General features: G+C 40.8%; 1 protein-coding gene across 1 annotated transcript in view; it reads right to left on the reverse strand.

The window, feature by feature from the left end:
- The window catches only part of cemip2 (cell migration inducing hyaluronidase 2), a 28,927-nt gene extending 18,014 nt beyond the window's left edge, over positions 1-10,913 (reverse strand). Inside the window, exons 1-5 of the mRNA XM_060882865.1 lie at positions 10,744-10,913; positions 8,564-8,891; positions 7,224-7,364; positions 6,511-7,078; positions 935-1,104 (exon numbers count right to left, since the gene is read on the reverse strand). Coding sequence (XP_060738848.1) covers positions 935-1,104; positions 6,511-7,078; positions 7,224-7,364; positions 8,564-8,870 — 1,186 coding nt within the window. The 5' untranslated portion in view covers positions 8,871-8,891; positions 10,744-10,913. The remainder of the gene's footprint in view (positions 1-934; positions 1,105-6,510; positions 7,079-7,223; positions 7,365-8,563; positions 8,892-10,743) is intronic.
- Between the last annotated feature and the right edge of the window lie 2,578 nt (positions 10,914-13,491).

A 13,491-nucleotide genomic window follows, 5' to 3' on the forward strand; every position in this document is an offset into this window, starting at 1 on the left:
AGCAGAGAGCTGTCAGAAGGTCAGTTTTAATGGCTGGAGGTGGATGAACACAGTGTAGCAGAGAAAAAGCCTGATGCTCCACACAGAGCTGTCTTTGTGCCTCGGTAACAGACTGTGCCAGTAATCATTTAGGAGACACATCAGGATATTCAACTGCATGGTTTTTTTTTTTTTTTTTTTTAATTTAACAGGCACTTATCTCTACAAATCTCTTTTTAGGATTCAGAAAGAAAAAGCTGCTTGTGTCAAGTATGTGCCATTTTTGTCCCATTCAGAGGAGAGCACACAGTCTTCTAAATACTATATAATACTACCCAGAATAAATAAAAATATATTATATATATATATTTATATATATATATATATATATATATATATATATATATATATATATATATATATATATATATATATATATATATGTGTGTGTGTGTGTGTGTGTGTGTGTGTGTGTGTGTGTGTGTATAGAGAGAGAGATCACAGAGGTTAACGTGTTCGCTCTAATCCTTTTTCATTTCTATAGTAACAACCAACTTTCCACTATGGGAACTAACATTGCTTTCTTTTGTGAAAAATGTAAGAGTTTGTTATATGAGGAAAAAAACACTTCAGGCCATGCTTAAACAAGCATGACATAGTACTTTGACATAGTAGCAGTAAATCAATTAAAACAGTAAAAACAAAACCTCTCCTTTGATAAAGAAGCATTTTGTGTGTGTGTGCTTGTGTGTATTAAACCATGAGGTCAATCTTTTGTTTGACATGATTTAGGACCTTCCTGTTTCTCCACCTTCTGGAAGCACTAATGATGTGCTCTGATCAATGGCACAGGTAAACACTCAGTGCTCATAAATCCTGACAATTTAGACCTTGCCATGTACGAATTTACAGCTGGAGTGTTCAGTGTGTCTGTGATCACTGGGCTGTAACATACCGTTCCACCACTCGCTGTATGCAGACACAAAGAACCGCACGCCGTCCACTGTGACGAATTCTAGCCGAGCCATCGCCTTCCCCCCAGTGTCGTGGTTCTCGTGTTCACGTACTTGCTCTGAGCATGAGCTGTTCCCTCCACCGACCACAGACACCAGTGCCCAGGCCTGCCTGCGAGAGAGAGAAGAAAGCGGTTTTAAAGAAACCTCAAATTCGGTCACGATTAATTCTGTCACTGTGGTACTTTTTATGACATTAATCTTTCAGTTTTGGTTGCAATAAAATGCTGACTGATCTTGAGTAATGGCACGCATCATGTTGAGCGGTTTCTGTTTAGAAAACACAATAGCAGTGTGTATTAAAAAGAATCATGGCACACTATTTTTGGCCGTATCACAGATCCTTGTTTAGGCCTGTGATCTAGCTCTGGGTCGCTTCACCATGGTTGAGGAGCAGTACAGTCTTTCTGACAATAAGTATGCTTGGTGCCAAACCCCAGAACTTCAATTTAGGTTTCACCAAAAAACCTTTTTCCAAGAGTCTTCAAGAGACATATGATATGGCCTTGTTTGTTTGTTTGTTTATTTATTTATTTATTTATTTTTAAAGCAATGGCTTCCTTCTCTCCACGCTTCTCTAAAGACCTGCTTTAAGGCTACAGTTGTCCTGTGAACAGATTCTCCCATATGAGTTGTGGGGCTCTCCATTTTCAAAAGATACACTCAGCCTGTTTGGTTGCTTCTTTAACTAATCTTCTGTTGTGCGATGATGGATTTAAATGGAGCTCCACAGGATTTTCAACTGTGGGACATTTCTGTTAACCTTGATTGATACTGTATTAAACTTCTCTGTGTAGATCTTTTGTCTTCATGATTTTGGTCTGTTCTCTTAAAATCTTCCAGGAACAGATGCATTTCTATGGAGATCATGTGACACTTTAATGGCACTTAGTTTACCTCCACTCAGCTAATTACGTGACTTCCGATGGTAACTGGTTTGAAGGCTGGAAAAGATCAAAAGTAGTGATTTCTGCCATCAGCCTTTCATTCTTCTCTTTTTTAAAGTTAATGAGCTGTCATGTCTCTGAGAGGGAGGCATGGTGGCTTAGCACATTTGCCTCATACCTCCAGAGTTGGGGGTTTGATCCTTGCCTCCATGCTGTGTGTGCACCATTTGCATATTATCCCCGGGGCATCAGTGGTTTTCTCAGCGTACTCCACTTTCTTCTCCCAGTCCACGCACACTGTTGGTATAGACAAATGTGGGATTGTGCTCTGGGATGAGTTGGCACGCCATACAGAACTTCATCACGGATCCGACAATCAACAATCCAGAGCTTAATTCAGGGGCAGACGTGGCTCAAGCGGTTAAGGCTCAAGCGGGGTCAACTGTTGATCATAGTATCGGGGTCAAGCTCCATCACTGCCAAGCTTCCATTGTTGCTTCCCCAAACAAGGCCCTTAACCCTCTCTGCTCCAGAGGTGCAGCATCATGGCTGACCTCTGACCCAAACCTCCAAAGTTGGGATATACAAAGAAAGAATATCACTGTGCTGTAATGTATATGTGAAAAAATAAAGGCTTCTATTGTGCCCTGAGTCCCCTGCGATAGACTCCAGGCTCCCAATGAAGTTGAGCAGAATAAGCGCTACAGAAAATGGACAGCACAAGGTCTCCTTTGTCCTGAACACCTTACTGTCTGTTTCAAAACACTGATACTGAAAACTCCTTCCATGTAAATGCATGCAGTTTGAATTCTACAGTTCTACAATACTGTTTGATTGAGATTGAGTGTGTGTGGACTATTCAAAGCAGTCTCTAATTATAAATACACAACAAACCTGATGCTCCTTCAGAAACATAAACTGGCTATTCTTCATTGTTATCTGCTACTGAAATGTTAGCGGTGATGTGACGCTGGACCGTGGTCAGCTCCTGGTGCTATGAAGTGTTAACACCCAATCAGTCAGCAGTGAGGAAGAGGAAATGGTTCTGGGTCACCGAAAACATTGGGCTTCATGAAAGACGATGCTGACAAAATAGTCTCTCTTTCCTCTAAAAACAAGAGCACCATAACCACACTAAAAATCACAGTGAAATCCTTACTGTAAAGTGATTTGAACAGCAAGGCTTTAACAGCAAAGTATCCAAATGGTGTCCTGCTTGAAAATCCCGTCTCACTAACAACGAACCTCAGGATTTAGGTTACAAATAGCTAACAAGTTCTTGCCAACAGCTAATGACACCATCTCTCCCACACACACAGAGCGCAAACCTTTGGGTTTGGCAGAAATGTAAAATGGACAAAGACTAGCCTAAATGTGTCCCTGTGAAGAGAACAAAATACCACTGGAGTGAGAGTTTTACACACTAGTTAAGCTTTGTTTAGCTTCTGCTATTAACATTTTTGACTCTGGACTGGTATTAATTCTTAGTCACAATTTAGTTCTGCTTCTGAGAGAAAAAGATGCTTTGAAAAGTCCAGATATGAGGCATGAGTAAAAACGCCTTTGAAAAAATGCTTGCCACAAAACACCTCATTGACAATCCTTTTTCACTTCAAACACTGCAGTGCTGAAGAAAAATCCCCTCAAAGACGAACTTAAACGAATCGCATGCTGATCTTTCTCCAGGGTGTCAGTGCCTCAGATGCCAAAGAAATAAAAGTAAACGCCCTTCCTCTGACAATCACTGCACTTTTCCCACTCTCCGCCTGCACGGTTTGAGTGACGCAGAGATGTCCAAAGATCAAGTGAACAGAACGGGAAGGATTTGTATGTTTTCCATCAAAGTCATAGAAAATGCAGTCGTTTCCTGTTGAATGAAAACAACAGCCAGAGTTCAGATGGATCAGCAAGAACGAGGCGTCGGTTTCCGGCACATGCCTGGAAACGGTACCAAGTTCAAACATGTCACAAGTCACACAAATGAGAAGAAAAAAATTTAGAAAGGCACATTGTTTCTCCTATCAAATTAGAGCGCTGTCAAATTTTGTTCCCAACAAACATTCAAGCGGAATAAAACTGGAGCTTCTCATCCATATTGCTTTGTTTATGTCACCTTTGTTGTCATGAGTGAACATTACTTTTCTTTTATTTACATTTACCTTCTCAAGTTTTACAAGACTGCTGCTACAAGATTTGATTCTAATTGGTCAAAAGAGATTTGTGTATTAATGTGGCTGATCAAAAAAAAAAAAAAGCAAGGAGACGTTTATTGACAATTCATGAAAGGAGTCTCCAGTGTAAACTATTCACACTTTATTGTTTTATCTGTAACAAGCTGCGAGTTGCAGGGATAAAAAGAGAAGCTGGTGAGAAATTGATAATGCAATAATAATATAATGCAACTGATAACAGAAACTAGCCTTGCAAACATCCATTAAATGTAACTATAAATAGATAAAAGTACCGTAACCGCTGTGATATGAAATGATAAAACAGTGTCTCACCACCCAATCTGTGCTGTGGATTTACAGTAACATCTAGACTTCTGTCACATATCGTGTGCAGCACCAACATACAGAACATGAGAACTTTACATGGGGCTTCAAACGATAATCTCGACTACTGGTTATGGAAACCAACAGTTCAGAATGTTCAGATACATGATTTGGATCAGTGCAATGACCTGAAAAGAAACAAATGATTCAAAGCAACAATTTCATTTCTGTTACATTGAACCGTGTTGTGTTTTTGTAGACTCTGTCGGATCATCGAGGGCAGAACTGGTGCCTTAATAATCTCAAACGTAACGTGCCATATCTTGTGGATTATGCTCGATTAGAGGTGCGGTGGAAATGTCTGTGTTTCAGTCTTCATAAAAATGTGTACCTTTTACTACTCCGACATCTTACGGCACGCTCTGAATGCGAGGTCTTGACTTTTCTACCCTGTGTTTTCTGAAAGTCGTTTGAAAACAGTTCTAATTATAAGCACCGTGGTCTTTAAGCCACATTAAGCCTCGGATCCAAGTACTCTGACCAGAAAGCTGCCTGATGTCAGCATGCTCATGAATCACACACATGCATGCACTCACCCATTACCCCCAGTGCTCGCTGAGACATCAGAGCGAGTGAGAGAATGTGAGTGAATGAATGAGTGTGTATGTGGTGCAAACTGTAGGGAGACTGTAAGAAACTCAGCCTCTGTTACGCAATTTTTTCACATTATTGTGCCAGATGTTTCTATTTGTGCAGGGGGCCACCGGTGAGGGTTCAAGCCAAGCCTTCAAAAGCACTGTCAAGTCAGGACTGCCGAGATGGGTGGAAGGAAAAAAAGAACAAGGGAAAGAGAAGAGTACGAGAGAGAAAATTTATGAGAAACGACAGTGTGTGTGTGAATTTGCATGTTAGGGGTGTGTGTAAGCATTTTTAGAGCCCAATAGGCACAAAAGTTTGTGTCAGGCTTCTTAATGTCACCCCACACTGTGTGTGTGTCCGGTTCTTTGAGCTTGACCTGCCTGATCTGTACAGACGTGTGTTGTGCTCAGACATCTTACACAGAAACACACGAGTCAGCTCATTTTTTAATTTTCAGCACACATCCTGGAAACAGGCTTGCCCTAAATCTCCAGTGGTGCTTTTCCTGTACAAATACAGAGAGGGGAAATAGGGGAAATGCTGCTGGACCGTGTTTTTTTCTTCAATATTTTTTCCAAGGTAAGATGCCAGGATGGAGTTAAGTTTAGTGCTGCAGAGAAACTAAGGCCCATTAGCGACCCATTACAGCGCGGGTATGGCAAATATCTCAATTGGTTCCACATTGGAGGTCTGTGTGTGTGTGTGTGTGTGTAAGTAGTTCTAAATATGCTAAACATTACCATTCCTGTTCACTTTGTCTAAAAAAAGTGTTTTTGTTTTAGTTCAACTATGTATAAAATGTTAACAAAAAAGTACACAACACGCAAAACTGTTCCATTTTATGGAACATAAATGAAACAACAGTGATGATACAAAGATGATCACCAGTAGACGGTGTAAAGTGTGTTAATGAGAGATACATGTACGTGAAAAAGGGGCAGGGCTTCATGGGGCTTTGATACACAACTGTCAGTCATTTTAGATTCCCTCGTCTGGTGTTTTTATTGGAGAGAAACTAGATGACAGCTCTATTTGTGTAAGTCGTAACTCATAGCAGTGGACGGATACACAACACTTTGGTTCTGAACTTTGGTTTGTGGCAAAAACAAAAAGAAAATAATATTGGGTAGTGCGTAATCATCTCTAGACTAAATAAAGCAGCTGGGGGTGGAACAATAAAACACTTTCCATGTTCACCCACAGTTATCAAAGCAAATATGTTAGTTTCATTTCCTCTACTTTTCTCAGATCACCCATTCATCAACTACACAATCATTCATCACCATTATAACACCTAAGAACAAAAGATCTCATCTCAGCTCTGTGTCTTTGATGTCATCAGCTCTGTATCTGTTAGGGCTTAAAATCTGTTAACAGAACACTGGAGAACTGTATTTGGTTTTAATTCGGGCGTTTGAGCCCAGAATACCCAGTATCAGTCTTACGTGTAATGTTTATGTATGATTTGTATATCTGTATATGGACTATATGATGTACCTGTATTTAAGCTCATAAACATGGTAGCTGCCCAGAAGGTCCTGGATGGTCATCTTGGTCTCGTCCAGAAGGTTCTTGGCAGCCGAGTCACCCACAGCGAGAGCAACAATGCGCCCTTGTGGCAGCGACCGCAGCATCTGGGACAGCTTCCTGCTGTCGTTCTGCGAGTCGTGTGTGTCAAAGCGTTCGGTGCTTAGCAAAGCGCCCGTGTCTTGGTCCACCACGCGAAGGTTGATTCCCCGGCTGAAGTTCTTCTGGAAGGTGTAGCTGCCAGCTGCCAGGCCAGTGGCAGGTATGGTACGCATCAGTAGAGTCCAGGATGGCTTCTGCATGCCGTAGAGCTCCAGAGTGCCACCAGGACGCACGCCAATGAACTTGCGTCCGAAATTGGGCATGGGAGATACGGAGGCATCGTCTGAGCGGCCCAGCAGCGTGATAGTGGCACGGGAACGATAGCGACACTTCGGGGCACCGATGTGAAAGGCACCCCCTGCTTCAATTAAAACAAAGTGTACTCGTAGAGTAATGTTGTTCGTGCCTTCCTTGTTATCAGCAAACACCACTAACCCTGTGAAGGCAACAAAATAAGCAGGAAAACACCTGAAAATGGAAAACATGCTACAACTGCCCCTGGTTTTAATTCATCGATTCATTCATGACTGCATTGCATGACACACGCTCAGTTTCCACTCAGTCACATGATCACACTGTACCTCCTGATTGGATAGTGAGAGAGTGAAGGGTTGCTGATGCAATCAGTTTGAGTCGTTGTCCATTCTGTACCACCACAGCCTTTTTTGGGTTTTGACCCGGGTTCCAGTTACTCAGCGTCAGGTTGTGGTCAGGACAGTTCTCTAGAGCACATAGAACAAACAGAATGCATGTTAAGTCCACAGCTTAGCGTTTCAGAATATTTGCAGTCAGATAAACAGGAGTGTGTTCAGAAACCGTTCCTCCAACAGCTGTGCTAAACAAGTGCTTTACAGCGCAAAGTGCCCAACGCTGAGCTTGAACAGCGCAGAACTTTATTAGAAGAAGAAAGGTGTTTGTTTAGTGGATCAAACGTCTCTCATGCTGTGTAAAAACGGGATCTTTGCTGCTCTGTCCGTGGGATTTGAGGGAGATTACTGAGTGTTTATGGAGCTAATGAAAACCTGCACAAAGCCTGCTTACTGCTTACATGTGGTGTTTTTTTTTTTTTTACATTAGCGTACAATCCCGAAAAGTAGACTGACTTCAAAAAGAGCTAAAGTTGTGCATTAACACAAAAATCTCAGTAAAATACCATCTTGATTAAAATCTGATTGCTTAGACGAAAAAAATAAATCAGACTCATATAACCAGCATGTTTATCATCTTAGAGTGCATGATTCCATGTGGGCATTTGTGATTCCTGCTCACCAAGGAATTCTTCCACACATGGGAATTATTAAACGTAACTTCATATGTTACTAACCATCTCAGAAATACTCTTCAGTACTGATGAGACAAAACCTGAACCCTGACTGGATCTCCAAGTGCTACATCTGAATAAAAACCAGCTACTGCTCAACATTAATACTGTCCCCATGAATGGTGGTGGCAGCATCATGCTACTGGGACGCTTCTCAGGACAAGGTCAGGGAGGCTGGTCAATATTGATTTTCAGCACAGCAACAGCACAATGAATACAGCCAGAACAATGCTGGAACAGCTTCAGGTCACTGAATGTCCTGGAGTAGCCTAGCGAAAACCCAGTGGACATATAATTGTATAAAATCTGAGGGACCTGCAGAAATCCAGCTATGCACTGTGAATCCATTTTTTGTCTTTACTACACATCCATTGCTTGAGAAGTTTGAGGAGAAATGAATTGTTGCAAATGTCTCATTTAAATTTATCACGAGAAAACTTGCCCATGACCAATGATATATTTGGCCTTGATCATATTTTTGTTTCAGGTAAAAAGAGTATAGAAATGGCAACCAGGAAAAAAGCAATTTGGTCAAAAGGTGACAAAACACTGTTACTGTTTTGATGCTCGAGTACATACAACACTACAGAGGTGTCTCACCATCGAAAACTTGGCTGGAGCTCAGACTAAGGACGAGGATGAGCACAAGGAAGAACGTGCCAAAACACACTCCAGTGCAGATGTATGTGTTCCTCATCTGCCGCCGATTGTGGACCTCTGGGGGGCGAGTGGCAGGTGGTCGTGTCGGAGGTGGAGACAGCGATTTTGGGCGTGCTGGTGCTGGAGGCAAGGCTTTAAGAGGGGGAGGAGATCTGACAGGTACAACCCGGGTCATCGCGTAAGGTGCTGATCCACTGGACGGCGTCAATAAATGGGGAAGACGGCAATGGCCTCGGTTTCCCTGCATGGTGCAGCCGACTGGCACTTTCTACAGGAAAAAAGAGAGAGAAGGAAGAAAAAAGAAAAAAAAACTGATACAATTTAAAATCATATAAAATTTTCCATTTGTTTTCTGTATTCAAGTCAGCACATCCAGTGCAGACAATTCGGTTATGCAACTGTTACTGAAGCTCAAGGACTCTCAGTTTCAGGCTGCTGTTTGGCACCATGTGTCTCGATGGCATGGGCCCATGTGTGGACTTTTTACATTTTCAAGGTATTTACACAAACACATGGCACACATTAAGTCAGAGAGAGAGAGAGAAAGAGAGAGAGAGAGAGAGAGAGAGAGAGAGAGAGAGAGAGAGAGAGAGAGAGAGAGAGAGAGAGCACCCCACCCCAATCGTAGATGAACACACTCCAAAGCTTTATTCACATTATTGTTCATTTCAGATTTTGTTTTATTAACTTATTTAAGCTCAAATTCAATTGTTCAGCCATGACATTGTTTGGATGCTGTTTAGAAATGACCCATACTGTGAATAGAACTCTGCCCTGAATTGACCTGCGTTTTCAAATTTAATAATGTCATGTTCTTGTGGCATCGTTGTCACTTTTGCGGTAGCAAAATAAAAGAGCTGCCAGGGGCCTTTGTAATTGTCCAAGTTCTGGACAGTTTGGATACGAGAGAGTCTCCATTGTCACCGTTATACTTGAATAGTTTTTAGGAAACTGACACTGTTGTGCTCATGTATGCATGCGATATGTATCCAGTTCAGATACACATATGAACAAATGCGATCAGCCTGTTCACATGACAAGGAAAAAAAAAACATGTGAATGCAGCTCATATGTGCTAGAATACAGTTTTTGTATAAAATCTGTTTTGAGTGATATGAAAGACGGCTGTATTACGTCGTTGGCGTATTTCATCCACAGAGACACACAAACGCCCATCAAGAATCAGAAGGGACTTCTGTGCTACAAGCTGGTCTTATTTCATTAATATAAAAAGACCGAACATTTCTAAGCCATATAATATTGCGAAACCATGACAGCGATACTAACAGATCCTCAGTATCGAATCAAGATTAGACCGAGATCTGAAACGGAAACCTGGTATCGGTCCACTCCTACGGTCCAGACATCAATTCTCAATGAAATGATGTGGTTTGATTTAATTATGACGTGAAACAGGAAGTCAGATGACAGAGTGCTGAGGTGTGAAGAGACTGGAATTGATTCACACAACAGCGTCAAAGATGCAGCACTTAGAAAAACTGACAGTAGCTTATTGAACTTGCTAATAAAAGGAGATGAAGAAGAATTTAACTTAAAGGAAAGGAAATGAATAAACGCCAAATAAAGCGCTACTAGTGCACACAGCAAGACACGCCCCCTTGTGGGCGGGACTTAACCGTTCATTTAATTGGATTAACACTGATTAACTGGATTAATACTTGCTTTTGTATAAAAATGACGTTGAAATGTTCATATTTAAAATGAAATATGAATAAAATGTTTTCTGTTATGGATCATAGGTGTGTCCAAAGCACTAAGGAAGAGGTACAGAGACACTTTATATCTAAACCTGTAAATGTAAACAGTTTTGTAGCAGTTTTGCGTTATTTTAGTGTCTCATTAACTCTGCTTTTGTTTCATGAATAAAAGCACCGGGTTTCTGCTCAGCTGCTGTTGGGCTTCAAGTCAAACATTTACGGTTACTGCAGGTTTGAGAGCAGGAATTAACGTTACGTCGGCTTTAATAACAGCTAACTAGTTAAATTGGGAGTTTTAGTAACTTCCTTAGCAGGAAGTAGTTCTATTTCTGCACAGTGAATCCACAGTAAACTCCCTACTGTGATACAGCGGCACTGCGCTGGAGGCGTTTTGTCTCTTACCTTCTCTGAGACTCAGTCCGCGCTCGCGCTCGCCATTCGCAGGCCTCGTGGAAACAAAAACAAAAATAAACAAGCAAAAATCTCTTCGGGGTGACTTCTGGGTTCCGTTTTATATTTTCTGTTACATGTTTTGAGTAATTTAATACGCCAGCGACAGCGCCTCCACACCATCAGCATGTCAGAGAGGAAATGAACTAACAGAGGAGGGGAGCGGCGGTCTGTAGCAGGGGGCGGAGCTTCCGAGCTCTACGTCACGCAACACGTGCTTAAACGTATTCTAACGTTTATTTATTAATAATAATAATAATAATAATAATAATAATAATAATAATAATAATTTTGTATACGCCGATCATCTATAACATTAAAACAACTGTCTAATATTGTGTAGTTCGCTCTTTAAGTCCTGTGAGAGGTGGAGTCTTCATAGACTTGTTTGTTTAGCACATCCCACAGATTCCAATATAATTGATAATAATTTGGAGGCCAAGTCAACACCTTGAACTGGTTTCTAATATCCACATGAATGCCAGGACACAAGCAGAAAATAGCATCACGCTGCCTCTGTCCGCTTGCCTTTATTCCACAGTGCATCCTGGTGCCATGTCTTCCAACACAGACACACTTAACTGCTCACATGATGTTAAAGAAGACATCAGACCAGGCCTCCTTCATCCAGTACTGCACACATGCACATAGCAATCACTTTCCCAGTGGTAGACAGGGCACTCTGACTGGTCTGCAGCTATTCAGTCATGCAGACAGCTATAACAGACATCAACTTTTTCAGCAATCTGTGCTACAGTAGTTTTTCTGTAAGCCTTAGACCCTGTCCTTAGTTCCATGATTGTCCTTCCTTGTTTCTTTCTTGAGCCACTTTTGGTAGGTACTATCCACTGCATCCTAGGGACACCCTACAAGACCTGTTGTCTTCTTGGAGATTCTCTGTCCTAGTCGTCTAACCATCACAATCTGTCAAAGTCATGGAGGTCCTTAACTTGTCCACTGACTGTTCACTTGTTGCCTGATATATCCCTACCCTTGACAAGTGCCATAGTCATCATTATTTACTTCCCTTTTAAGTGGATTTAATGTTATAGCTGATCGGTTTGTTTGGCAATTTGCCAAACCTAACCATTTTTACCTATAAAACTATGAACAAAGTTGTACTTTTTATTAGTTTACAGTTACATTTAATGTTGTGGAATATAAGTGCCTCTTATAACTTACGTCATAGCAGCTGTAAATAGTTGTTTCCTCACCAACCAATTTAATAAGACAACAGGCTTAGAAAGAAACCACAAACTCTCCTGTCCTGTTACAACTTTACCTCTGGCAGTGGGAAGTGCTGCTGCCTCCCAGCGCCAGACTCCATGGTTTAATCCTGAGCTCAGGTTACTGTCTCTGTGGAGTCTCTGTGTATGTACTCCATACATCTGTGTGGGTTTCCTACAGGTTCTCTGATTTCACTACACCTCTCAAAAATATGCCAGTAGCTGGATTGACTAAGATGAATTGCCCTTAGGAGTAAATGTGTTTAAATGTCTGTGCATGGTGTCTTGAGATGGACTGGTGTCCTGCTTTTTGCTCAGTGTCCCTGAGACTCATTCTATCTTCAATGAATGTTAATGATTATAAACCTTGATATATTAATATATACAATGTAAGCAACACTTTCTGACCAATCAATTGAGAATTAAGAACTTTAGTATAAGATTAAATTATTAATCTATAAAAACATTGTTATAATGAACGGCAAGTACATATGAAATTAGGTGGATGTTCCTCATTTGAAGGCTGAGAATAAGAAACAGGAAATGAAAATAACCACTGAGATCTTCTAATGAAAATGCTGGATAAACATCATTATCCAGAAGGCATGTAATCTGAGGAGAAGTCCTGTCTCCATTCTGCTGAGAAACAGGGTATTAGAGATCTTATATATGGTGGCAAGCTTCAAAAGAGCTGATGATGTAGAAGAAAGGATGTAGAAGGTTTAAAGCTTCTCCACAAGGGGGTGATGTATCAAAACCTTTCAAGCCATGATATTTTTTATTTTTTTCGCTCAGTGTTAAAATGGGGAAAATATTTTGAGACAGATATAAAATCAAAAGTTGAGCGTAAAACTTGTAAAGAATATCTACACCTGTTTTTTTTTTAGGTATGAAAATATATATGTCAGGAGAGGGCTAAATATTTGCACACACAGGAATCTATCCATCTATCCATCCATCCATGTAGTTTTCCTAGTTCTTTCTTTTAGTTGATATTGTGATAATGACTGATACTATCCACCTTTTAAAACCCACTCTAAAATAACAAATCTGTCATCTAAATAATAGCATGAATGTAGATAATTAATCCAAACTTTAATTCTGGGTAATCTACAAAAGTGTGATTGTTTAAGCAGGAAATCTATTTTAGTTTTAAAATGAAAATTGTATTGATGTTAAATACTGGTCACTAATTGAAAGTGCAACACAGTTTGTATCACTTGGTTTATAATCTCATGAATCTCCAGGTTGTCCATGTGGCACCATTCTCAGAAACAGCTTTAATGAGACTCCAACCAGAAGCAGGTCATTAGGCAGGTCCAGAGACTGAAGTTTATCTTTCACCTCAGACTTTTGAGAATCAGACAGAATCTATTGAGATCTAATACCACAATATCAAGGACACCTCCTATCTAAAAAATGGACTGTTTGTACCTCAGGAAATGCTACAGAAGGCTGAAAAGGACTCATCTGT

Source organism: Tachysurus vachellii, chromosome 12, assembly GCF_030014155.1.
Source record: "Tachysurus vachellii isolate PV-2020 chromosome 12, HZAU_Pvac_v1, whole genome shotgun sequence".
In the NCBI taxonomy this organism is placed as follows: Eukaryota; Metazoa; Chordata; class Actinopteri; order Siluriformes; family Bagridae; genus Tachysurus; species Tachysurus vachellii.